Raw genomic sequence first — 26,588 nt, forward strand, 5'->3', positions numbered from 1 at the left:
AAACATACTGCAGGCCTCATAATAACCTTGCTTGGAAGGGGTTAATCCGTTGAGACTGGAGCAGCTGGCTCCGTGGGCCACTTTGGAGAGTGTAGCACTTAGTAAAATAATAAATTACCTGTCAGACCAGTAGATGTAAGCCCCGAACACAGCCACAGAGAACAGGTCCACATTGGAGGCTGACAGTACAATCTCACGGCCCTCCCCGGTCTCAAGGTTGATCCTTTCTATCTTGTCGGTCCGGGCGTCGCACCAGTATAATCTATTTTCCTAGAAAGCAATTTGAAAATGAGTGCCTCTCCCTTTGAGCAGCTCCATTTTATCAGCATCAGAAGAAGAGAGAGTGAGCAGAGCATCAGGAAGTAGAATCACGTCACCCTACCTCATAGTCAATGGTGATTCCATTTGGCCAGGCGATGCCAGAACTGACCAGAGTCACTTGGTCAGAACCGTCCAGTCGTGCACGACCTATGCAAGGATTTTTTCCCCACTCGGTCCAGAATAAGTAACTGTTAATTAGAAAAATCAGATCCGGATTACCATTTTACCAATTCTATATTTTATAGTGACCTTATAGGAATAGTTCAGTCAAAAATGGAAATTATGTCATCATTTATTCACCTTAATGCCATTCCAAACATATACTTTTCTACAAAAATCTGAAAACTGAAAGGATACGAAAGTATTATAAAGTGGTCCATACAACTCATGAACAATATGCCAAGTCTTCAGAAATCTTTTTATAAGAAACAATTGTTAATCACTGAATATATCTTGACATTGGCCCTTGGCATGTTCATTAGAGAAGAATGAATCATCGTAAACAACTAATTCTTTTGAATTAAATCAGTTCTGTGAACTGTTTGATTTGATTCTTAAAACTTCACAAATCTAACTGATATGTTTCTCAGTGATTGAGTCATTGAGTCTCATACTTTTATGATACTATTTAAAACCCTTTTGAAACTTGAAAGCTTCCTCATTCACTATAAGACTGCAAGCAACCAGTACAGAATTTCTACTTCTGTGCTCGAAAGAAAGTAAGCCGCATGGGTTTGGAACGACATGATGGTGAGTAAAAGATGTCAGAAATTCCATTTTTGAGTGAACTACTCCTTTAAAGTGTATAACTGTTGTTACACCACCAAGGAAATGTCATTCAAAGTTTGACTCAACTGAAAACGAAAAAGACAGCTTTTATAGCCTTAGGCTTGAATGGGTGTCTCTTTTTTGTATGTCTGGGATTTAGAAGATCCCACTCCTGATGCTATCTGCTGTCAGCAGATAGATGGTAGATGGGTTAAAGCACTCATATGTCAAAAATTTGTCTTCTCAGTTTGCGATTCTGATTGTAGGGTGTAACATCAAAACTAGAAAAAGACCATAAAGTTTGACTTGACCCTATTTACTGGAACAATATCCTAATTGACTACAAAATTGGTCTGTGACTAAATGGAAATACATATCTTCTGGTTTTAAATTTGTGGATCATTAGAGAAGGCCAAGACATTTTAAAGCCAATTTTGTCAGCAAAACAGTCTCAGAGATCACTAAATGTATTTGACCTTCAAAGGTAAAAAAAACCTTTGCATTTTTACTTGTATAGTTCCCTAAATTTGTAGCCTGATTTGCAAAGTCCTTCTAAAGATTTATATTAGTGAACAGCAGACATGGCTGAATCTGATCCATTGTCTCAAAGGCAGTTGACGTACCCTCTCTGTGGATGCACTGCAATGGCTCTTGGCTGATCCAGTCCATCTGATATTACAACTGACCGGTAGAGACCATTTAGACGAGCAATTTCAATGAGGTTGAGGCCATGGTCTGTCCAGTAAAGGTTACCTGGAAGAAGAAAAAAAAAAAAAAAAAAAAAAAAAAAATTAAAATATATATCTTTTTTATTTTAAATTGCAATAATATTTCACAATATTATGTTTTTATTGTATTCAAATTGTATTTCATTTTATTATATCAAATAAATGCAGCCTTGGTCAGTACAAGACTTTTTTCCAAAAATTTAAACAATTGTACTGAACCCAAATGGTAGTGGCCTAAACTACTATGCACTAACATTTAAATTAATCATTTGATACAATGCACTTATTGTGTACATACATGTTTTTACATTGTACTTGTATTTTAAAAAATACCTGCATGTAATTACATCTGTAATTAATTACTGTTGACCCATCCCTTACAACTTAACCCACCCTTAAACCTACCCATACCACCAAACCTGACCCTAACCTTACCTGTATCTAGGGCTGGATGATTAATTGAAAAGTAATCGAAAACCGAAATTCAGAACCTCTAACCGACGTAATTTTCCCATGTCAGCTTTTTTGGTTTTTTAATCCTGTTAATACTTCCCCTTAAAAACATACTACCGCGTGTGTAGCCACGTGACTCCGCCCCATCCAGTGAGCGTCATGGAAGCAACACGGAGGCGAGCCTTGTGTCTTCACTAAACTTTGTCTGTTGTATGTGTTTTTACGGTTTGCCAGTTTGTATGTTTTTACGGTTTGTCACTCTTTCATTAGCAAAAAATATCCTACCTTTATTAGTCAAGCATATTTACAGTACAAACCTTGTAAGTGAACTATAAGGGCAAAAAATAAATAAAAAAATTAATCAATTAATCGAGGTTTTAGGACATAATTGTCCAGCCCTACCTGTATCTCACCTCAATAGCAGCCAACGTGTTTTGCAATACAATATGAACACAAGTATATTGTACTTATTTTTTGATTTAAGTACATACTGTAGTAGTTAAGGCCACCTAATATAAAGTGGGACCAAGATTTTAACTGGAGAAGTGTTGACATTCTGTGCTGAGCAATACCATTTATAGAAAAACTATATACAGACAGATAGTGATTTAAAAAAAAAAAAAAAAAAATTTAAATGATGTTTGTGTCTAACCAGCAATCCAATCGACTGCGATGCCCTCCACTCTGTTAATGCCAGTGGTGATAATGTCTTCCCTCCATGTCTGATCCCTCTTGGCTCTGGAGATGCGGTTTAAACCCATGTCTGTCCAGTAAATTGTATCATTGCCTGTATGAAAGGGGATATTTTTATTCACATTAAGAGCAAACCTTGTAATATAAATAGTTTATGAGAATGCATCTCAGAAGTTTTACATCAAAAAAAAAAAAAAAAAAAAAAATGAAGCACACGACAGTGATATCCTGGAAACTTCTTATACTGCTTGTAAGAGATTCCTATATTAATTTCTAATGCTTTTTGTCAGTAACAATAACTACAGTTACCAACAAGCTTTGTGTATGGGGACATTCAAAGTGACATAAAAAATTGTGTAGCAAACAAATCAAACATGATTAGCAATGACTAAAAGATTGTTTTGACAGAAGCAGGCTCTAAAAGTAAATGGTATTTTTGCCCTACAACCGAATGCGGCAAGAGTAGTTGTTTATTTGCACCCTACTGTTATTACCGAATTCACACTCGGCTAACGGATCTCTTGCATGTGACAACAGCCAGCTGGAAGGCCCTCATCTGTTTTATGCTCCAACAAGCTGCCTCTTAATAACATGCAAATGGTATGCATGTGTAATCAGCTGTCATAGGCTGAGCCGGACTGGGATTTTCTTCACCAGAGATGAGCCGATTCTGGTGGTAGGCGAGAGCATTTGCATAGAAACTCTCTGACCATCTGCCTCTATTACCCTGCTGCTGAGGTCAGCAATTCTGTCATGTTTCCCAACCCACACAGCGTGTTGACCTGTCCATCTAATGAATTAAGGTGAATTAAGGTGAATGAATATTTGTTTGAATACATAAACATCCATTCAGTTTAGAGCAGATACAAAGGATGAAGTATGCTATACTCCAAGGTAATGATTTTCTTGTTAAATTAATAATGTTATAAATTAATAAAAATAATAATTTATATTATTAATGAACAACTCTTAAAGGAGTGGTTGATTATGATTTCACTTTTTTAACTTTAGTTAGCGTGTAATGTTGCTGTTTGAGCATAAACAACATCTGCAAAGTTACGACGCTCAAAGTTCAATGCAAAGGGAGATATTTTCTTTTAAAGAATTCTCTGTTTAAGGACTACAACAAACGGCTGGTAGGGACTACAACGAGCTTCTTCCCAGGTTAGTGACATCACTAACCCTAAAATTTACATAAACCCTGCGCCCGAGAACACGCAAAAAAGGGGTGAGGCCATGTTATTGCAATACAGTACATAACACAAATGCAATAGCATGTCATAAAAGCAAGATGCCAACATAAGTTATAACCGTAATTAAACTAAACTATACCTGTATAGTATATCTATATATACTATATCTATATCTTCATGCAGCATATATTTTTCTGGCTCTGTATGCAACAGTTCCCACACGAGCAATTTATATATTATCATGACAGAATATGCTAATCCATGACTTTAAGATAAATTATAAAATTAATCGACTAACCATCAAAAACCATTAAAACCACTAAAATTAAAATAAATTAATCAACTAACCATTCAGAAACATCCTGTTGCATTCTACATGTTGTCACTTCTTCTTGAGTCTCTCCATCATTGTCGGACTTCAGTTTGAACATAAAAGGCTGCACAGTTTCTGACATTTTCAGTGAGTCTGAGGTAAGGTAAATGTGCTAACATGAGTTTGAAACTCCACCCTCTTCTTGGGAGCACCAGCTCATTTGCATTTAAAGGGACACACACAAAAACGGAGCATTTTTGCTTACCCTCAAAAAGTGACAAATTTAACATGGTATAATAAATTATCTGTGGGGTATTTTGAGCTAAAACTTCACATACACACTCTGGGGATATCAGAGACTTATTTTACATCTTGTACATCTTTTTTTTCATAAATGTATATATATAGAGCCCTATATACATACAGCCCTAATTATTATTATTATTAGGGCCCGAGCACCGGTGGTGCGAGGACCCTATTGTAATTGCCCAGTCAATTCTTCTACTTCTCCGAAATGAATCGCATTTTTGAGGGCCTAAACATCCTCGAAAATTTATGAAACTTTGCACACGCGTCAGAAGTGGTGAAAATTTATATCTGATATGGGTTTCAGAATTAGGTGTGGCAAAATGGCTCGATGGCACCACCTACAAAATTTCAATTAAGCGCCCTTTGCGCTACGTTTCACGTACAGGTATGAAATTCGGTAGACAGATGTAACAGCCCAATACCTACAAAAAATCCATGGGTGCAAAATCTGTAAACCCAACATGAAGATATCTTGAATTTTCTCTGCAAATTTTTTTCAGTTTTTGCCATTTCCAGACGTTGTACTTTAACAAACTCCTCCTAGAGCTTTAATCAGAAAAACGTCATATTTGGTCAGTCTAATCTAAAGGCCTTTGTGACGTTAAATTGCGAAGATCTTGAGTTTTCACTGAAGGGTGTGTCCTAACGGCCTGACAAATTTCGATGTTTCGCCATGAAACAGGAAGCTGTTGTAACTTGGGCATACAATGTCCAATCTGCCCCAAACTTCACATGATTCATTAGAGTCCTGACCTGAAGACATCTACAATGCAATATTCAGTTACAGTCATAGCGCCACCTGCGGGCAACAGGAAATGACATGTTTTACACTGTGATTAACTCCTCATAGAGATTTAATCAGATCAACATAATATTTGGTCAGTCTAATCTTAAAGGGGACCTATTATGCCCCATCTTACAAGATGTAAAATAAGTCTCTGATGTCCCCAGAGTGTGTATGTGAAGTTTTAGCTCAAAATAGCCCACAGATCATTTTTTATAGCATGTTAAAATTGCCTCTTTTTGAGGTTGAGCAAAAACGTGCCGTTTCAGTGTGTGCCCTTTAAATGCAAATGAGCTGCTGCGCTCGGCCTAAGATGGCAGAGCTTCAAGAGCTCATTCTCCGGTGCAAGAAGCCAGTCAGGACGCACTATAATGTCAGAAACTGCGAATATATGCTGCATGGAGATAGAACAGGTATAGTTTAGTTCAATTACGGTTATAACTTATATTGTCTTCTTGTTTTTATCCACTATATTACTACAAGCCTGTTCGACTTACTAATGAGTTTTATGACATTTATTGTACTTCACACAAAAGATGAAGTGTCCGTTTTCACTCTAGAAAATCACTGTAAGAACTTAATAAAACACAGTGCAAGTGTGCATTAAAATATTATCCATAAACTCTCTCTCTCTCCCTTGCATTATCATCAACATACACCGCGAATTACACAGAAACACTCGTTACAACTAATAGTAAACAAATATATAAAGACCTTATGCCTTTTCAGGGTGGTGCTTAATAAACTGGTGAACTTTATATCCGTAAATCAACTCCGATGAACTGTAATAAAGTGCTCTCAACTTCATTACTCCTATATTCAGTATCAGTATCACAGACTGTAAGCTGGATCACGAACAGTTTACTGATCTATCCTTGAGTAACAACGTTTTAGCACAACCTCTGTTTTGTATTGTCTCTTTGTATTGACATTCGTTCACAAAGAAGTCCGGTGTGGAATGATTCGCGCAGACATAAACGAACTTCGGTAGAGCTGAGGTAGTTGTTTTCTTCAAAACCGAAATTAATCCACCTCGTCTTCAGCAGCTCAGATTTAGGGAGTAAATGGAGAGAGCTATGTGGATTAATCCATCCAGCTACAGAACACCTAAAACACTTGGGAGACGTTCTTGTCAGTGCAGCAATGGCGGACTGTGAACTCGCTCAGGGCGGTTCTATGTTAAAATGGCAGTGTCTGTCAACATTCGTGGGCAGGGGCCTGTGGCTAATGTGACGTCACATTGCCAGGGATCTGGAAACGGCTTGTTGTGAGACACTGCTTATGATTTATGGGGATTAAAAAAAAAAGGAGTGGTTCGATTTTTATCATTATAGGGTGATTGTGTACACACACTGCCAACACACATTTATGTCCAAGCACCATGCAAAAGTGAATTTTGCATAATAGGTCCCCTTTAAGGCCTTAGCGATGTTACATTGCAAAGATCTTGAGTTTTTACTGAAGGGCGTGTCTGTGGCGGCCTGACAAAGTCGGATGTTTCGCCATGAAGGAGGAAGCTGTTGTAACTTAGGCATACAGTGTCCGATCTGCCCCAAACTTCACAGGTTTGATAAGAGTCCTGGCCTGAAGACATCTCTATGCCAATATTCAGTTAGTCATAGCGCCACCTGCTGACGACAGGAAATGGCATGCTTTGCACAATAATTCATAATGGTCTTAGCCTGAAGACATCTACATGGCAATATTCAGTAATAGTCAAAGTGCCACCTGTTGGCAGCAGGAAGTGTGGCACGTCGAAATGACTTTGCCATATTTCAACTGTATTTACTCGCTTACATGCATGTCACCCACTATTCACTGTTTTCCTAAGGCCACCGGGTGGTGGTGGCCCCAGATGCGAGGGCCCTTTCACGGCTCCTTGCAGCTTAAATTATTATTATTATTAGTGCTATTTTACTTTAAATCATTTTACTAAATAAATAAAATGTCAAAATAAATAAAATATTTATTAATAACAATAATAATAAGTAAATAAATAAATAAATAAGTAATAATAACAATTAAATAAAATGCATCATCTCACTATCAAACAAACAAACAAATAAATGTATTCACTAGTAACCACACGCCGTCTGTATAGCGTACTTATCCTTTGCATCAGCTCTAACCTGAATAGAACGCTATATGGACTGTTTTCAGCACAGTGTTTGTTGGTTATTTGTTTATGGGAGAAGGAAAGGTCAGATCACATTTGAATGGCTACAGTAGGTAGTCTGTGCTAATGCATGCGTATGTGTTTGCATGTCTATGGAAATGTCTCATATTATTGACTGTTAGAATGATAATTTGGTACCATCACATGTGGACTGCCCCCTTGACGCTCACTTCATTTATGCCACTTGTCACCACAAAATGCTCCCCCGAAATGGGCTGAATAATCTTGCATCAGACCACTGTCAAATTAACCTCATTCAGAGAATGAATAATGCATAGTATGAAAACAACCCCTCAACACCATCAGCTTGGCAATGTCGGCTCTACTTTCATTTGCTAGATTATCTACTATACAGCTTTCTGTCTCTTATGGTCCTAGCTATATGAGATACAAAGGGAATATTTATCTGAGTTACTGTTTGCACCAACTTGTTTAACCCATTTATCTCTTCAACATGTGATATGAAGTCTTGTAGAGTCCCTTCTGATCTAGTAAGAGACTGTGTAGCTAATACAAAACTGTAGATCTGACAGCAAACAACATTTTAAAAAAGTAATGCAGAGAAGGTAATACATGCCTTATCTTTGTTGTGCACACACAGAGGATTCAGAGAGCAGTTCTATACACTACTGAACAGAGTGAAAGATAGCAGGACTGAGTCACAGAAAGTGCAGTGTTTGTACCTGCATGAAAGTCCACGCCAACGGCAAACAAGGTGCCGCTGATGGGCATCAGGGTCTCGGCATGGTCACTGGGATCCAAAGCCATTCCGCGTATCCCCTCATGAAAAGAGTACATCAGAAAAGAACTCAAGCCTGTGATAGACAACAGCAAGCAAGAGATGTTAGATTGAGGTCAAATGAACGTCACACAGTTTTCTTTGGACACCTTCCACATAAAAGTACGACGTGAATTGTTGTTTAAAGTGAAGAAAACATGCGTGACATCCCCGCTAAACAAAATGACAGGGGGCACGACAACAGCCTACCTTCACAGGAGAGACGGTCACTGCGCAGGTTGTAGCCAATGGTGCAGGCACACGTACGTGTGTTTTCAGATGTGGGCAGACAGAGCTGCGAGCAACCACCATTATTTAACTGACAGGCATTCCTACCTGAGAGAGACCGCAATAAAAGACAACATGGTGATGAATGAAATAATATCTTTAAAAAAGTCTTTGTGGAGACAACTATGGACTGTAGTTGTTGGGCTTCTCCATCTCTAATGCGTGTACATTATTGCAAGGTATTTATTTCAAACCCATTCAAAACATTTATATTTCTTAAATACAGGAATGTGATAGGTGACGTTTGTATTCAGATCTACTTGTGCAGCCAGATGAAACTGCAAAAATAATGACTGTTTCATACATTTCCTTAAACCCTCTTATCTTCCATTGCTTATACAAACAAATCTTATGACATTGTATGATCCATTTATACTGTGTGAGAAAATTATGAAGATTTTAAATATTGTCATTATGCTAAAGCCAAAGCAAATTATAATTAAAAAATAAATAAATAAATAAATATCTGGAAAATATTCAGTCTGTATTAAGTTGTGTTACATGTTCACTAGTCTTCTTGATTTGATATTTTGAAGTGTTTTTCTGTTTCCATTGTTCCCATTGTATCAGTCTCACCTGTTGCTTGTTAGCCTCTTGTTTGCCTGTCAATATATACCCCTGTGTTTCAGTCTTTGTTTGTCAGTCGTTGTCTTTACTTCCCATGATAAAGATGTTATGTTTCCTGTCACCCAGTTGGATAATTACTGTCTTCCTGATGTTTGTTTGAATTATTGCCTGCTGCTTTTCAGTTTGGATTATCTTTGTTTGTTTGGTTGTGTAAAGACTGCAAGCGATAAGATCCTCGCCTCTCTCCTCATCCCTGCTAACCGTAACAAGTTGACAGTGTAGCTTATTTTATACTTATTATTATTGCTAATGCGTACATTACGTTCAAAGGTTTGGAGTTGGTAAGAGCATAAGACTCGTATGCTCACCAAGGCTGCATTAATTTGATCAAAATATTGTAAAATATTATTACAGTTTAAAATAACTAAAAAATCTGAATCTTAAGCAGCTATAACTCCAGTGTCACATTATCCTTCAGAAACCAATCTAATATGCTGATTTGGTGCTCAAGAACTGTTTTCAACCATTGAAATTTTTGTGGAAACTGTGATTTATTATTATTATTTTTAGGGTTCTCTGATGAATAGAAAGTTCAAAAGAAATATTTTGTAACATTATAAATGTATTTATTGTCACTTTTGGTCAATTTAATGCGTCCTTGCAAAATAAAAATATTAATTTCTTTAAAAAACAAAAAAAAAAAAAAAAAACAGCAATTTTTGAATGATACAGTAAACCTGAAGAGAAACATTTTCATTTGAATGGCAAGTAAAGTGACTTTTCGCCCCACTAGCAATGTGTCTGCTTTCAGCTATTCAGAGTATTCTAAGTTCTCTTTCATTTATTTTACTATGTGAAATCCATTATCCATTCCACAAAATTCCCAATTCCAAAAGATTTCCCCCCAAAATTAGCAGATAAAATTCAAGTTTGCAGATTCTATATTGGCCTGCTTATGAGCCATATAAGCAAAGCTAAAGCAGAAGATTAATTTGAGACAGTCTCTGAGGCATGTCATTTACCCTTTTATATGAAAGCAATTCATTAACAAGTTCGGTCACAATGGTCTGGTTGTAAATTCAGGATATCTCTCCTCATTTGATGAAAGGTTTTAGTGTTGGTGTCAAGTCAAGATGACTTCACATTCTGTCCAGAAGTCTTACTCTTGTCTTAATTGAATAACTGAAAGTGAAGGGGAGGGAAACTGCACCACTGTGTATTAACACAAGCTCTCATGGAAAGCTCAGCTTGCACATCTACGACAGTAATAAGACAGCTCCGCATTATGAATAGAGAGGCTAATTGCTGCCGGAGAAATTTGGTGGCTGGATAGATTTACATTTGAGCCCGTTTAATGGTCATTCCTTATTCAAGTCGACAGTTTAGTGGGATTCACAGCAATGCCGTTAATGGATCTGCCATTAGTATGAATTATTTGCAGAATAACTCACAAAATGGAAAACCAATATCAGAATATATCTCTGCTTAGGCACAGTGAAGATGAGGTTGTGATACCATCTTAAAAAAAAAAAGGAAGGAAGCAAACAGAAAACAGTTGACTCATTTAGAGCTAGCAATTTACAAGTAAATTAAACAATATGGTGTAATGATCAAAATGTATGGTCTTGTTTATTGCAGCACATTTCTTTTTATTTTATAAGCTACTTAAAGACTCCATGAAGTAAAAAAAAAAAAAAAAAAGAGAGAGAGTTTTGTAGCTTTTAGTCCATGTCTGTTAATTTTGAGGCTAATCACTGCTTGTGTAGCTCTAAACATGGACTTAATTTACAGATATATGCATTTAAAATGAGAAATTCTTCTCTCTCAGGAAAACTGTGACTTTTTAAAAAAAAAAAAACTACAAAGATTTTTGCCCAGTCAAATGCTCTCTAGAATGAGAATGTACTATCAAGTAGCTAAATCATGCTACGTGTTTGTGACTCAACTAAAGCCTACTGGCTAAAAGCGACAAACTCTTCGACATATCCTGCCCAAACTCCCTGTCTACATGCGAAACACATCAACGTGGGACAAAATTGTGAAATCCCTTCAGTTAGTCATTAGTCATTTCATTTTTGCGGCAACCTTGACTGTATCACGACGCACCTTTCTGACCATCTCTGTCGTACACCTTCATGTGCACCACTCCGCTTGTCTTATTGCGCAGCACCACCGGGTTACGTCCATCCCGTTTGGCTACCGTCCCCAGCTGAGCCAGATCCTCATCGGCCCACCACAGCCTGCCACCTGGAAAAACAGATGAATTATTCATTTCCCAAAGTCACAGAACCAGCAGGCCTGACTGCCAATGGAGGCACATGCCATTATCATTTGTTTGTCTCTTTTATACCACATGCATATAATCCGGTGGTGTACTGTGCTCTTTTTGGTGCCAAAACTATGCTACGCTACAGTGTACGGGTGGGCGAGCAAGGTGGTTGGAGAGAGAGAGAGAGCGAGAAAAGTAAAGAGATAGGACTTGAGCATTATGCATGTTCTCTTCCCAGTGTGAGTCAATGAGGCAGAGCTCAGGGCAGCCTGGCTACGTGCCCTGGCTGAAGACAAGGGCTCTTCATTCACAAAGCCATCAGAGTGCATCTATTCTCACAGTGCCGCTGCAGCTAGCAAGCCCCTCGTGTTGTTTCCGCTCTGTAAGGCTGAGTGTGCCACAAAGGGCCTCAGAGATTGTCCTTGGCTCCGAGCCTAGACCATATCTGTCTGCTGCAGGAATACAGGAGAGCTGGAGACAGTCGTGGCTGTGCAACCGTAAAATGAAACACATATTTGTATTTGTTAAAGTAAAGAGGGATTGAATGAACCAAATGACACTGAATGAAAAGGCTGAAAAATTAATCAACAAAATCATGTTAATCACAGTTCCCTTCAAGAGAGCACATATCCCGTTAGTATGTAATTGTTACAATAAAACTGCAGAGACTTTGGATCAGCAATTTGTCTTAAATAAAATACAAAGATTTGGAAAGCTTTTTACAGTTTGGAGGACATTTTAACTAATATTCTGAGATTTTACATTAATAACAATAACTGTAGTAACTATGTTTTAAAGGGGACCTATTATGCCTCTTTTTACAAGATGTAATATAAGTCTCAGGTGTCGCCTGAGAATGTATCTGTGAAGTTTCAGCTCAAAATACCCCACAGATCATGTTGTAAATGCCCATTTTTGAGTGGAAATATCTTTAAATGCAAATGAGCTGCTGCTTTCCAGAAGAGGGCGGAGCCTTTACAGCTCTTGCCTCAGAACGATAGTCTGCCAAAAACTAGAACATCTGTTTGGTTTTGATTATCATCTCTATCGCGGTCACACTCATGTGAAATTGCAGTTCTTCATCACCATGAAAATGTATTATCTGCATGCATTTTAATGCCATATCAGTCTAAACTTCTGATATATGGTTTTCTGAGAACACGCATCCAAAGCACGCACACAGAGAGCTGGATGTCAGATGTCAGGCGCGTGTTATGTCTGCATCAATATGCTAACATTGATTATATCTACTTGGTAACACTTTATTTTAGGGTCTTATAACTAGTTGCTTAATAGCATGCATTTTACTAGAATATTGGCTATTCATTAGTACTTATTAAGCACATATTAATGCCTTATTCTGCATGACCTTATTCTACATTCTTAATCCTACCCAATACCTAAACTTAACAACTAACTTAATAACTATTAATAAGTAGTAAATTATGAGTTTATTGAGGGGAAAAGGTGTAGTTAATAGTTTATATGTGTTCCCTAAACTAAAATGTTACCGAAAAGGGGATATAAAGTAGATGGTAACACTTTAGTATAGGGAACACATACAAACTATTAACTACGACTTTTCCCCTCAATAAACTAATTTTTAAGACTCTAAAATAAAGTGTTACCCTACTTTCTTTCAGGAACAGACGCAACACCATGAGAATAGGGGAAAAAAACTTGTTGTTCGTTTTTTACTTCTCTGTGTTCGCTCAAACAACATGCAGCCTGGAGTGTCCTCCAGTGACAACAGGTAAGGATGAATTAACCCAAAAACCTCACAGCGCGTCCTGTGAGTATTAAACTAAGTTCTCTTTTACATGTTATTGCACTTAAACTGTCAAATACACACAGTCGGTTATGTCTGTGAACGTAAACAGCAAGTAAAGAAATTGCATGTGTATATTAGATCTGTTTATTAAAGTGAAAGTAGCATAATCTACAGTATCTACTGCTTATATGCTGTTAATATGAATCAAACAGAAAATCACTCACTGCTCTTGAATGAATTAACTTTAGCTTTAATAAGAATACATTTCTTACTTGAATTCTGCTGTTAAATGCTCTGGCGAGGAGTAACATGGTGGACTGTGTAGAGTTTACTGAGGGCGGGGTCTATGCTAATAGGGCAGAGTTCATCAGCAGTCGTGGGCAGGGTCTAAGCATTTTGTGATGTCACAAAAGGTAGAATCTGCAAACGGCTTGTTCTGAGACACTTCTTATGATTTATGGGAATTAAAAAAGAGGAGTTGGTGGATTTTTACCATTATAGGGTGGTTGTGTACACACTGCCGACACACATTTATGTTCAAACACCATGAAAAAGTGAATTTTGCATCCGATGTCCCCTTTAATGGAACCAACGTGAATTTTAGTAAGGGTTACTAAAACTAAGAAGAAGAAAAAAGTTACAATAAAAAAAGTTTTGAGATGGTAAGATATTTAAAGAATACTTTTATTCATTAAGGATGCAAGTAAAGTGATCAAAACTGACAGAAAAGAAATTTAAAATTTGTTTAATTACAAAGATTTCTATTTCAAATATATGCTGTTCTTTTGACATTTCAATTTATCAAAGATTAAAGCAGCACAACTGTTTTTTGACATTGACAATAATAAATGTTTCTAGAGAACCAAATCAGAAAGGATTTCTGAAGGACAGTGTGACACTGAAGACTGGAGTAATGGCTGCGGAAAATTCAGCTCTGTCATCACAGAAATAAATTACATTTTAAAATATATTAAAATAGAAAACAGTTATTAAATTGTAATAATATTTCACAATATTAGTTTTTACTGTATTTTGATCAAATAAATTCAGCTTTGAAGAGCATTAGAGTCTTCTTTCAAAAACATTTTAAAGAGCCCCTATTATGGATTTTTGAAAATTACCTTTCATGTAGTGTGTAACATAGCTCTAAGTGAATGAAACCATCCTGCAAAGTTTTAAATCTGAAAGTGAACCGTATATAAAGTTATTATCTCTCAAAAGTAAGAGTCGACTCTGTATCAGTTAAACAAGTCATTTGTAAAATCCCAAGAATCCCAAGCCGTTTCGTTGTGACGTCACAACGAAACATTAGCATATTGACCACCCACTTATTGCGCGCGCAGATGCCAGGGAAAATTCATTTTTTCAACAATACCACAGCAGAACAATCTTTTGTTGTGTTCTCGTCATTTTACTGACGACTGTTTCTCAAACCTCGGGGAGTTTAATGCAGGATTCACAAAACGCTTGGTCTTAAAATATTATCAGTGCCCAGTTTATTTGGACCAGCTTGCTCCTCTGAATCTCAACCTGTAAGTATGATTAATATTGATGTTTATATTTTCTAGTGATTGTTCAAAATTCGTAGTTTTGTACGTTATGTTGTGTAACGTACACCCTAGTCTGTATGTCTCCTGCTAACCGGCTAACTCACGTTCTGCTATTCAGATGTGGGTCAAATATTGTTTCAAAATGTGTTAATTAATGCGGCTTGTCTGTCTTATTACTTGGAGTAATGATCAAGGATCAACTCTTGTTTACAAAGTGTAATAATGCATTATCAGCCATTCACGTTAACGTGGAAGTTTACAACATACCTGTGGGCCAGGTTCGCTTACATAACTGTAAAACACACTTTTTTTTTTCCTCTGCGTTTTTATTATTACAGTAGAGTAGAGCTCTATCTGTATTGTAATAAGATGTTAAGATGCTAGTCCGCGCTAACTAGTTCAAGTAACTTATTCTCTCTGTAAACAGTAAACACCCATTGTAATGTCAAACAATGAGATAGCCATTTTTCTTTGTTAATAGTTATGACGAAAAAGTCTGTACACATCTGGCCTAAATGTTTATTTTATGTTAGAGGTTTTCAGCTTCGCTTGGGATTCTGGGTAACACTTTATTTTAGGGTCTTTTAACTAGTTGCTTATTAGCATGCATATTACTAGAATATTGGCTGTTTATTAGTAATTATTAAGCACATATTAATGCCTTATTCTACATGACCTTATTCTACATTCTTAATCCTACCCAATACCTAAACTTAACAACTACCTTACTAACTATTAATAAGCAGTAAATTAGGAGGTTATTGAGGGAAAAGTCGTAGTTAATAGTGAATACATGTTCCCTATTCTAAAGTGTTACCGGATTCTGATACAGTTCCCCCTTGGTGCACCTACATAAAGTATAACAGTGATGCTGCTATCACGTCTTATAAATAACAAACCAAGGTGACATTTACCACAGAGAACCGATCCTGCTCCAGTCGTGATTGCGAATTAGTTTCTGGTTGATTGACTACTTCAGACATTTCATCATCGGACTCGGGCTCAAATTGATACAGTAGAATGCCATCTTTTCTGTCCATACATTGTATACAATGTCAGTTGACCAATCACAAACAATTGGGCCTATCTGACCAATCAGAGCAGCGTAAGCTCATGGAAAGGAGGGGTTTGGAGAGACTGATTCATTGAACTGCAAATCGAATCGTTTACAAAACATTCAGAACTGAGGTGAAATTAAATGTATGTTATGAGAAAACAAAAGTGTTTTCTGACCTTGCATGCATGTAAACCCATTGTAGGAGACTCCCAAAACAATATTAGGAACCTTAAAAAAGGCATAATAGGGACACTTTAAAAAATCTTACTGACCCCAAACTTGTGAATGGTAGTGTATATATAATACGAAGCAATGCATTTGTACACCTATAACTTTTGCCCCAAAATGCTGTCTCTGTAGGCAGCTCACTTGGTTTTAGAACAGAGCAGTTGCCTACTGCATGCATAAACTCTTTCATACCTGTATGTATGCAATGAGTACAAGCACAAATATTTTTCTCCTCCATAAACCAGAAACAAATACTAGTGTCATTTAGGCCACAGAGAGTCTCCAAGAAGATATTTGCTTTTTGTAGTGAGGCCAGCCGTGTATAAATGACATCCTACCCTGAGCAGCCAGTAGCGTATTTGACATTCAGGATTGCTTGCATAGGTCATCACTGCAGTCAATATTAATCTTTACCTGTCCAAAGTGAGAGGCATCAGTGATTGCTTCTGGGTGTTATGTCCATTTAAACTGTTTGATCACAGACAAGCACAGGTCTTAAGGTGACACACAGCCCACTAAACAGCAGCTTGCACTTCCCTGAGTGGTCACATCCCATTAAAGATTCTACCAGGAGGAGGTAGCGAGACTGGATCCTGTCAGGAAAATAGCTTTCATTTCTTCAGTCATCATGCTCTTCAATTACCGTTTCATGGTCTAATAACGGATGTGACTTTGATGCAAGGCGGCCATTGGATTTTTTTTTTTTATCTTAATAATGATGCTGCATCTTTCAAACAGCCGCCGCTCGTATCGATCTTCCGATCATCTGTCTCTGCCGAGTATATTTCCCTGCACACCTTCCTGTAATGATAAGGTCTGTCCCTCAACACATGCTACAGGGTGGTTGATTTTACCGTGCCAGGTGGCTGAAATCGTAAACCATTTCCCTTACAGCAAGACCAAAGTAAATTTACGGGGACATCAACTGATAGCATGTTATAAAGGTTAACCTTGGCAAATCCCCTAATTTATGTTGCTTTTGCTGGGTGGGAGATAGAGCCGATAGAGACTGAAGATCTTATGGAGGCTATATGAAACATCGACCGGCTATGAACCCCAGCATCACACGGAAATCATATAGCCTAATGGAACAGTTTGTTTCATTCATGTTCAAAACTGAACAGTCTACCTGTAATTTTGAGGAGATAAGCAAATAATAAGCAAACAATTATAATCTTTGCTATATATATATTCCAGAAACCATCATGAATTTGGTTGACAAAATGTATTGTATAGGGTGAGTTTAAACTAATTTTATTTCATTTCTTTTGGTCATTACACAATTATTTGCACCATTTCATAATTTTATTATTATTTCATTTTCATAACTTATTATTATTTTAAATTGTGGAAAACAAGTAATAAAGAATAAGAAAGTGTACCTTAACTTTTGACTTGTAGTGCATATAAGCTGAAGGGGCAGTAATGTATTCAGTATTTTTTCCCTCTTTATGCTGAATCTGACTCTTTGTTCTCTGATGACATTCTCATACTGCATATTAATATATACCATTCTTTTAGATCTCTGTGGGTAACCTGCATGGCAATGTGGCATATGCATTATAAAAACACAGACTGCCGGTATTTGAAAGAAAGAAAAGCAGCATTTTTGTGCGCTTGGAAGGGATAGCTGTCTTATCATAAGGAGAATACGTGCAGAAACTGGTCTGCTTTACTTATCACAAATATAACATCAATCACAATGAGACTCTTTCATCTCCTCGCCTTGTTTCCTTTCATATTCACATTGAGGATGCGATTACTTTATATTTTATACTTTATACTTTATAATCAACATAGTAAGGTAAATATGCTGTACATCTGCAAGGCTTTAAGAGAAGGAAATGATGACTGTTCATATTCAGCATGGAAGAGGGAAACATGGAATTTTAAGTGAAATTCCACTCACCACCCACTTATACACTCAAGAGTCTGTGAGATCACCCACCCACCTGCATGCATATGTAATCGGCCCCTGGCCATTCAGGTTCTAAGATCTTTCCTTTATAGAGGTGTGATACAGCTTGAAAAATTGTAGAATTGATCCATAATACCGGTGGCATGTGGTGTATATATACTGTATATACATACAGTATATAAGTTTGGGGTCAGTAAGATTTATTTTTTGATAGACATACATTTTATTCAGCAAAGATGCATTAAATTGATCAAAAGAAAGACTTTCACATTGTTACAAAAATCTATTTCGAATAAATCCTGTTCTTTTCATATTCATCAGAGCATTATAAAAAAAAGACAGTTTCCAGAAAAACATTAAGCAGCACTGTTTTAAACACTGATTAGAAAAAAAAAAATGTTTCTTGAGCATGAAATCAACATATTAGAATGATTTCTAAAGGATCATGTGACTGGAGTAATGGCTGTTGAAAGCTGAAAACTTTGCTGTCAGAGAGAAAAAAAAAAAAAGAAAAAAAAAATGTTGAAAATGATTAAATCAAATTTTAAATTAAATAATATCTCAACATTTTTACAGACCCCAAACTTTTGAACATGTGCACACACACTAGATGGGCAGTATGGACCAATTCAGCATGTTAAAGAAAATCTTATAAGAAATGTGATGCAGTAGAAAACTTTCTACTAAAATAATCAACCATCTACTGCATTTTTGTATTGATTTGGTGCACTTGGGAGTATTTAAAATTATATTCTATTTTAGTCTAAGGGCATAGCAAGCATGTTCAGTCTAAACACAAAAACATGCATACCAAAAACACATCTCTGGCAGTTTGTCAAACTATAAATGAGAAACATAACTGTCCACCAAACAGACTCATAGGTTTTTGCAGAAGTAATGGAAAGCATTTCCTCTATGGAACAAAGGCCTATTAATTGTGATAGATAGCACCTACTGAATGCATCATTTTGCTGTTTTGCTGTACCGTGCTACTTCTTTGAAAGTAACCCATTAGTCTTTGTGGCAGCCTGCATTCTGCTCCCAATTTAATAATGACTCAAACTTTGTTTAATTAAAAGAGTCTGTCACCACTTCTTACAAATTGCATTTGTTTTTCAGCTCATCATAGCTGCTCTAAAATAGAACGTGACTATAGAGGTTTTCCAAAGATTAATACCTATGCAGCATGCAGACAATGTAATCAGTTAAAACTGGGGTTTAGGGAAATAAATACATGCTAATGAATAATTTGCGAGCATACGTTTCCACCCACAAAGACAGACAGAGAGTAATGTGAGAAAGCATGTCAGATGCCATCTAAAACAAGAGAGTGTAATACATTTATGGCAAAGTGAAAAAGAAATTGTCTAATACAAAAAAAGTAAAAGCGCACAATTACAGTCTTTGCTGCATTTACTGCTTTCATTTGCAAGTTATGCAACTCTCTTCCCATCTGATGCTGCCAGCATGACTGAATTCTCTATAATCCCTAGAATTACAGCTTCTGGCCAAAGTTTAAGGTAATTTGAGTCATACAGTAGGCCTAAAGTGTGTGATTAAAAATTGCATTGAATCAAATGGATATCTTCCAAGACAGCCTTTATTAGCTTGGTCTATATAAAGCTAAATCGATCAAACTTCTCCACTTCTCTAACAATGAGGTGTATGTTTACACTCCTCAGGGAACCAAAATTTGGTCTTTACTCTCATTCCATGATGGATTTTCTAGGGCTAAATGGAAATTGTTACATTTATTTTGACAAAATGTCTTTATTTTGTCGGTTTACCAATCTGAAGCAATGTAGCTGTAGACTCACGGTGCCAGATTTGACTATTGACATAAAATCTAATATATATCATAACTAACTCTGATCATGTACTGACAATTTTGACATAAAAATACCATCTGACCAATATGGAACATGACCAACCACAGTTTGTTCTTTTACCCAGACGTTTAGGGATGGTAAATCATAATTAATTTAAATGCTGGCCCAGCAATCTCTGTGAACAGAACACAAATGACTGGAAATGTAAATTCACTTTTTTATGTATAAAATAAGTACAGATAAAAATAAACATGAGAAAAGGGGAATATACATTTCTGATTATGGTTATCTAGTCCAATTGCTACTAAATGCCTTAAAAAGAAAACAGAACCTTTCCAAGATTTAATGGCAAAATCTTTGCAAACTTTGACAAAATCCAGTAAACAGTCCTTCAGAAAAACTCATTGTTGCAACCAGGTGCCTTTTAAACATAATTTTGTTTCTGATAAAACTGATAAATAGCAGCCAGCTGCTAGCCAACCAGATGGTCTGAGGGCATGCAATGTGAGACTAATTTACACATGCCTTTACCACTTTTGACTTTCACTTATTTTTTCTTATAAATGTGCTCCTCACGGTGTGCGTTACCAAAGCAACAAAGTCCAGCAATTTAATAAAGAATTCTCAAACTCAAACATTAATTAGAAAAACAAATGCAGATAAAATATCAGCCATATGCCTTCAAATCAACATGTAACCATTTTCTTATGGTTAATGGTGGTTAACCTTTGACCTAAGCCTGACTAATGAAGAGGGAATTAGATGCTCTATCACTTACCCATGACTGCTAGAGCCGTGGCTTTAGTTAAGTCCCTCTTCATGCTTTCAATGACCTCAAAGCCACTACCGTCCAGATTGCACCTGTTGATAGTACCATTAGCAGAACTGATCCAATACATCTTCCCTGCTGGAAAGTCAATCGAAAGTCCTGAGGGAAAACAAGAAGTTGGCTAGAAACCGTTGCTTGGAATGCTGGTATGGAATCTTGTTACGATCATTACTTCAAAATATACCTTACATGTTCTATATATTTATCCGAGTGTGAGTGTGAGATGTGTTTTTTACAGCTTGAAATATAGTTGTGACCTCTTTGTGGCACTCTAAATCACTTCACTAAAATTCATCTCTGTCTAAAACCTGTTTCAAAAGTGGAAATGGTGAGAGTTTGACAGAGTTGGAAAATTGATTGTGACAAGTGAAGGATATTTCAATTGAGTGTCAGGACAGCTTTGATTGAGAGGGGCTAGTGCATGATATACTCCCAACAACAACAGACAAGACTTTTAACTCTCAGACATCTTTTCTAAGATTGCCTTTTAAACAAAAGGAGCATGTGCTTTGCTTATCAATGAATGTACGGGCACACTATATTTAAGCTGGAGGAAGGGGACTGTGTAAAAATTTTACTCAAAAAAAAAAAAAAACTAAGCTTCAGAAATAGATTGATGAAATCAAGAGGCCAGGGAGATTTTCCCATAAAGTAACTTTGATGCATAGTCTTTGTAAAGCAACCTGTTAAATCACAATTGTCTAGGGGTCCTGACTTTGTGAGGCTGTGGAAATGAAATCTAATATATATGAAACTTATATTCTGAAAGCCTTTAAATTCAGCAGCAGTTTATAGAGACAGCTGACTCAAGCTCAAGTTTGCAATGGCTATATTTAAAATGAATTAACTACTGCAATTGCTTTACTGTAGGTCAAGACTATGTTGGGGTGACTAATCAGAGATCTCTTCACAGGGACAAATTATCACAGTTGTGGCCATTTACATTTTAGACTGAAATGGATTTTCACTGCCCATTTTAAATAAGTTATTGTTTCTTATATTTCTTATTTTTTTGTGGAAATAATATATAATGACTTGCAAAATGTGCACTTTGTACTTTGTACTAAGAAAATTGTAAGGAATAAAAAGCATGATTTCCTTTTAAATATAATTAAGTAAAAGTATTTAATTTCATAATTTTGAAAAATCAGACTTAAGTATAGTAATGAAGTACAATTACTCATGTACTTTAAACCCCTGTGAATGTAAGAATTGTGAGGGAATTGGAGAGAGAATTTTAACATACAGTAATAGTGAAGCTTTCTCTGATAGAATGAAATCAGACATACCAACTGGTTCTCTCTGGTTTTGATGAAGAACCTTCCTGTTACTTCCATCCATATTGGCTACGTTTATTGTATTTCCATCAGTCCAGTAAATTTTTCTAGACCATAGAAATTTGAGGAGAAAAATATGAGTTAAAAGAATTCTTATGGTTTGTATTTAAGATTTACATGACATGAATTTCTAAATGACAGAATATATAAATAAATAAGTTAATTAATTAATTAGAGCAATAAGAGCAAACTGTCCATGTGGACTGCTTACCCTTTGGCTGGGTGCACAGTCAGACACTTTGGTTTGTCAATCCCATGGATGACTGAGGTTTTTAGAGATCCGTCTAGTCGGGCAACATTGATCTGCGTCTCCTCATTCTCAGAGCTCAGCCAATACATGTTCCTTGAGAGCCAATCTATTGCCAGCCCACGGCAGTTTTGAATATCTGCATGTACCAGAGATAGCCATTAGCACAGAGGAGCACATCACAACAAGCCTCATGGGTGACTGCAACACTTCTGCGCATGCAGTAATAAAATGTTGTTGTGCAAATCACTTGCAAAGGCACATGGTTGGCATACTGATCAGTTTGAGAAGGTTTAAGACATACACTGTGCTTTATAACAGACAGCACTTCAGAAAATCTACAACAGTCTTCATCTCGCACTACTTTTGCTTTTCTTAATGCATTTCGGAGAAGCTATCCCTGGAGAACTTCACAAACAAGCTCTCCTATCACGTAATATATTATTTATGTTCTGCCGCACACTCCTTCAACCATCATTTTTTTAATGCAGGCCGCCTGTGAACAGTCTTCTCGTAATTGAAAAAAAAAAACAATTTAACACTGAGTGTCAGCCAAATAAAACGGTATTTCAGCTCAAGCCTACAATGTGGCAGCAGAGAGAGAAAAAAAAAATACAACTTATTAATAGCACAGAAATAAAATAACTCACTTAGATGGTTTTTATTGACAGAAATCTTACATCAACCACACAGAACATGAAAAAAGAAAGAAGAGAAAACACTTGACTTCCTGTTTTGACTCACCTCCGGAAATGACGGTTTGAAGGCTTGTTCCGTTGATGAATGCGCGTTTTATTGTTTGAGTCTTAACGTCCGCCCAGTATATCCTTTCCTCAAAAGCGTCGTAATCCACCACAGTGACATCATCAATGTCAGGAACCGTTAAAGCAGTCATGACATTCATGTACGGATTATCAATGTCCACTCCACGGATCTCAGAGCGCCTCACATACAACAGGAACTTCTTCAGGGCTGATGTGTGTGCCAAAACAAAAAATATATAAGTCAATACTTCCTCTAGAAAGCTCAAACTGATCCATACTTTTGTATGTATGTTCTGTTTTTTTTTTTGTGAGGGATGTTACAGAGCTACATACTCACCCACACAAGAGTGGTTGTTGAGGGAGAGCTTCATGAGATGAGGACACGAACAAGATGCCGTGCGATTATAATCAATGAGACAAAGGTGGGAGCAAGGACCTCTTCCATTGTTTCCTTCGCATGGGTTTGAGGCTGAAAAACCCAGGGTGACATGGGTTTAAACCAGGGAAAGGAAACACAAGAAAGAGAAAAATCTATATCACAACCTATGAATTAAGAAGAACAGCTCTCCTAAAAGGTGCCAGGAACAACAGCTGCTGACTTACAACAGGAAAAAATACTGTTTTTGTACAGTGAAAATTACAGAATTCGTTTACTTGATGAGGAGGGATGGCCTTTGGTTTGAGATGTGACAGTTCAGATATCTGTATTTAAAAAGTGGAGCATAAAAATGGGTGCAAAACAAAAGACTGAGGTTTAATGAACAGTGCTGACAGCTCATGTCTTCCGCATGATCTTCTTGACACTACAATACACTTAAGACTCTTTGTATAACTCTTTGCAGAGGGGCTACTTCAATGGAAGTTAATGTTGAGCAGACAGATAATGGCCTGAAGGCTACTGGTGTAAATAGTCATTTAACCATCAGATCTTTCTCAGATTGCTCTGACGGTAAAGATTTTCCTTGCAAAGACCTACTCAAAAGAGCAGCTGAAATGAGAGAAATGTCTGTCATCATATAGTATCATCACCTTATTTGTAATAGGCGGTCATTTATATTTTAAGGCTGGTTCACACTGCCCCCAACAAACAGCAACATTTCAGTCAAATAATTTAAAATGTTGGAAATGTTCACAGTTTAAAATGTATATATAAAAAGATGTTAAACTAAATGAAAATGCTTCCTTGGTAATTATAGCTGAAATAAAACAAGCTTAAAGTCCCCCTGTAGTCAATAATTTTGTCCCTTAAAACTCATCTTTGATCACCAAAATGACATATTTAGACATTTTTTTCCTGTGAAAAAATGTCTTCATGCCTTAAAATGGCTTGAATGTAACTCTACACACTTGCCTCATTTAGTATACGTGGATCAATGAATATGCGAATTAGCCCTGCTTCCACTCACTCATGCCAGCTCAGAGATGAACTCGCTCAACTTGTTGAGGTAAACGCAGCACAATGGTATCGCTCTTTACAACATCGGACACAGAACGTCAGAGGAGAGAGTCATATAGCTCATCATAACATCGCAATATACATCATACACCCGCCATATTGCTAAATCTACACAATTTTTCATATCAACAGAAAATATACCAGGGATAACCTGGCTTCTCTCGAGACTCCCCTGCTAGTTCGCTGTTAATGATATGCTAAAGCCCGCCGGCACATTGACGTGATTGGTTCCAAGGTAGTTTGTGACGTCATAGACACCAGCTACTTCACGTCTGATTTCACGTGATGTCTTTTTTTCACTGCAGTTCAATATTTATTCTATATATATTTATTATTTATTTTATTCAATATTTATTGTCATAACTGTGAGCGCTGGATACTGTGTTTTCAATTCATACTTGCAGCCGGAGGGCGCTCTGTGCACCTTTAGTCCACAAATATCTCAGTTAAAGAAGAGGCATATCATGTGACATTCCAGGAACTAACAGAGGCTAACAGAGGCTTCCAGAGATCGCTATAACATGCAGATAAACACTTTTCAAGATAATAAATACATGTATATAATACATGTATAGCCTCAGAATTTGTGTCTGAATAGCGCTTGCTCCGTGGGCGTGGCCGCATTAGCGGATAATGAGCTGAATCACGGGCGTCTGACATGTGTCTCTTTTCATTCAGATTACATAAACAGAGAATTTTTGTTTTTGATTTGACTTACACGATTTAAAACCTGACATTTCAACGTTTCTTTAGACATAAGTTTATTTTTTTGTGATTAGTATTTACTAAGTTGCACTTCATTTTCTGAGAACTCTCAGATTGGACTTCGTTCAGAGGGAGACGACAGATCACGCATCATGTTAGTTTTCTTTATTTTACAAAAAGCACAACATTTTGTTTTTACTCTGAGTGTACACAAATAAAAGAAGATATTTCACAGATTAAAATTAACTCTTAATTGTATGTGCAACATTGACGGAGTATTTTGAGTCTCTTTCATACTGATAAGAAAAAAGCACGGTGGTATCGCCGGCGCGACCAGCCGACCCCTGAGTGTTAAAGAGAAAATACTCAGCAATGGTGTTGACATATGAATTTGGTTTGTCTTAAAGCATATTAAAATCAACACATAGACATATAAACAACATTAAAAACTTGATTTTCACCACAGGGGGCCTTCAAGTTTTTTAAATATTTTATTTTTATTCAAGAAACATTTTTTATGCTTTATTTAACTATAATAACCATGATATATATAAAAACATACATACTGTAGTTCAAAAGTTTGGGGTTGGTAATATTTTTAAAAATGTTTTTGAGAGAAGACTTATGCTCACAAAGGCTGCATTTATTTGATCAAAAATGCAGTAAAACAGTAACATTGTGAAATTTTATTACAAATTAAAATAACTGTTTTCGATTGCAACATATTTAAAATGTAATAATTTATTCCTGTGATGGGAACTTTTGATAAATCTAATGCATCCTTGCTGAAGAAAGGTAATAATTTAATCAATTGATAAAAATAAATAAATAAATAAATAAAATAATAATAATTCTTACAGACCCTAAACGTGAACAGTAGTGTACATACACTTCAGTACTGTACATATATTTGTTGTCAGAACATGTTTACTTATATAGTTGCCACTTTCTTCTGCCATTACACAAGACTACTGCCTGTTGTCAAGAGACTTTAACCCTTCCACGAACCCAGAGCAACTACATGCAATTAACTCCACAAGCAGTTGCATCTTATAAATAATTGATCCAGTGGGAGTTTGAATATAGGCCTATTATTTTTTTCCGATGTTGAACCCATTTCACTTATGTAGTAAGCATATTTTTGCAAGTGAGCATAACAAATAATTTCAAGTGAGTAAATTATAGGCTAGAATCCCATAGAATTAATTATACATTCAGCTGGTCTGCGGGGGGAAAATGGCTGGTTGAATAAATACT

At 36.5% G+C, this 26,588-nt stretch overlaps 1 protein-coding gene across 10 annotated transcripts in view; it reads right to left on the reverse strand.

Moving 5' to 3' along the window:
- The window catches only part of lrp1bb (low density lipoprotein receptor-related protein 1Bb), a 308,080-nt gene that overhangs the window by 81,870 nt on the left and 199,622 nt on the right, over positions 1 to 26,588 (reverse strand). For all 10 annotated transcript variants that reach the window (XR_007931607.1, XM_051905644.1, XM_051905648.1 and 7 more), the window contains 12 exons: positions 23,508 to 23,639; positions 23,151 to 23,378; positions 22,371 to 22,545; positions 22,112 to 22,206; positions 20,772 to 20,921; positions 11,478 to 11,618; positions 8,727 to 8,852; positions 8,422 to 8,553; positions 2,923 to 3,057; positions 1,713 to 1,842; positions 383 to 509; positions 119 to 270 (listed from right to left, as the gene is read on the reverse strand). Coding sequence is in view for 9 of the 10 variants with exons in the window: in XM_051905644.1 (XP_051761604.1) it covers positions 119 to 270; positions 383 to 509; positions 1,713 to 1,842; positions 2,923 to 3,057; positions 8,422 to 8,553; positions 8,727 to 8,852; positions 11,478 to 11,618; positions 20,772 to 20,921; positions 22,112 to 22,206; positions 22,371 to 22,545; positions 23,151 to 23,378; positions 23,508 to 23,639 (1,723 nt within the window). In the remaining variant the exon portion in view is untranslated. The remainder of the gene's footprint in view (positions 1 to 118; positions 271 to 382; positions 510 to 1,712; positions 1,843 to 2,922; positions 3,058 to 8,421; positions 8,554 to 8,726; positions 8,853 to 11,477; positions 11,619 to 20,771; positions 20,922 to 22,111; positions 22,207 to 22,370; positions 22,546 to 23,150; positions 23,379 to 23,507; positions 23,640 to 26,588) is intronic.

Source organism: Ctenopharyngodon idella, chromosome 9, assembly GCF_019924925.1.
Source record: "Ctenopharyngodon idella isolate HZGC_01 chromosome 9, HZGC01, whole genome shotgun sequence".
NCBI lineage: Eukaryota > Metazoa > Chordata > Actinopteri > Cypriniformes > Xenocyprididae > Ctenopharyngodon > Ctenopharyngodon idella.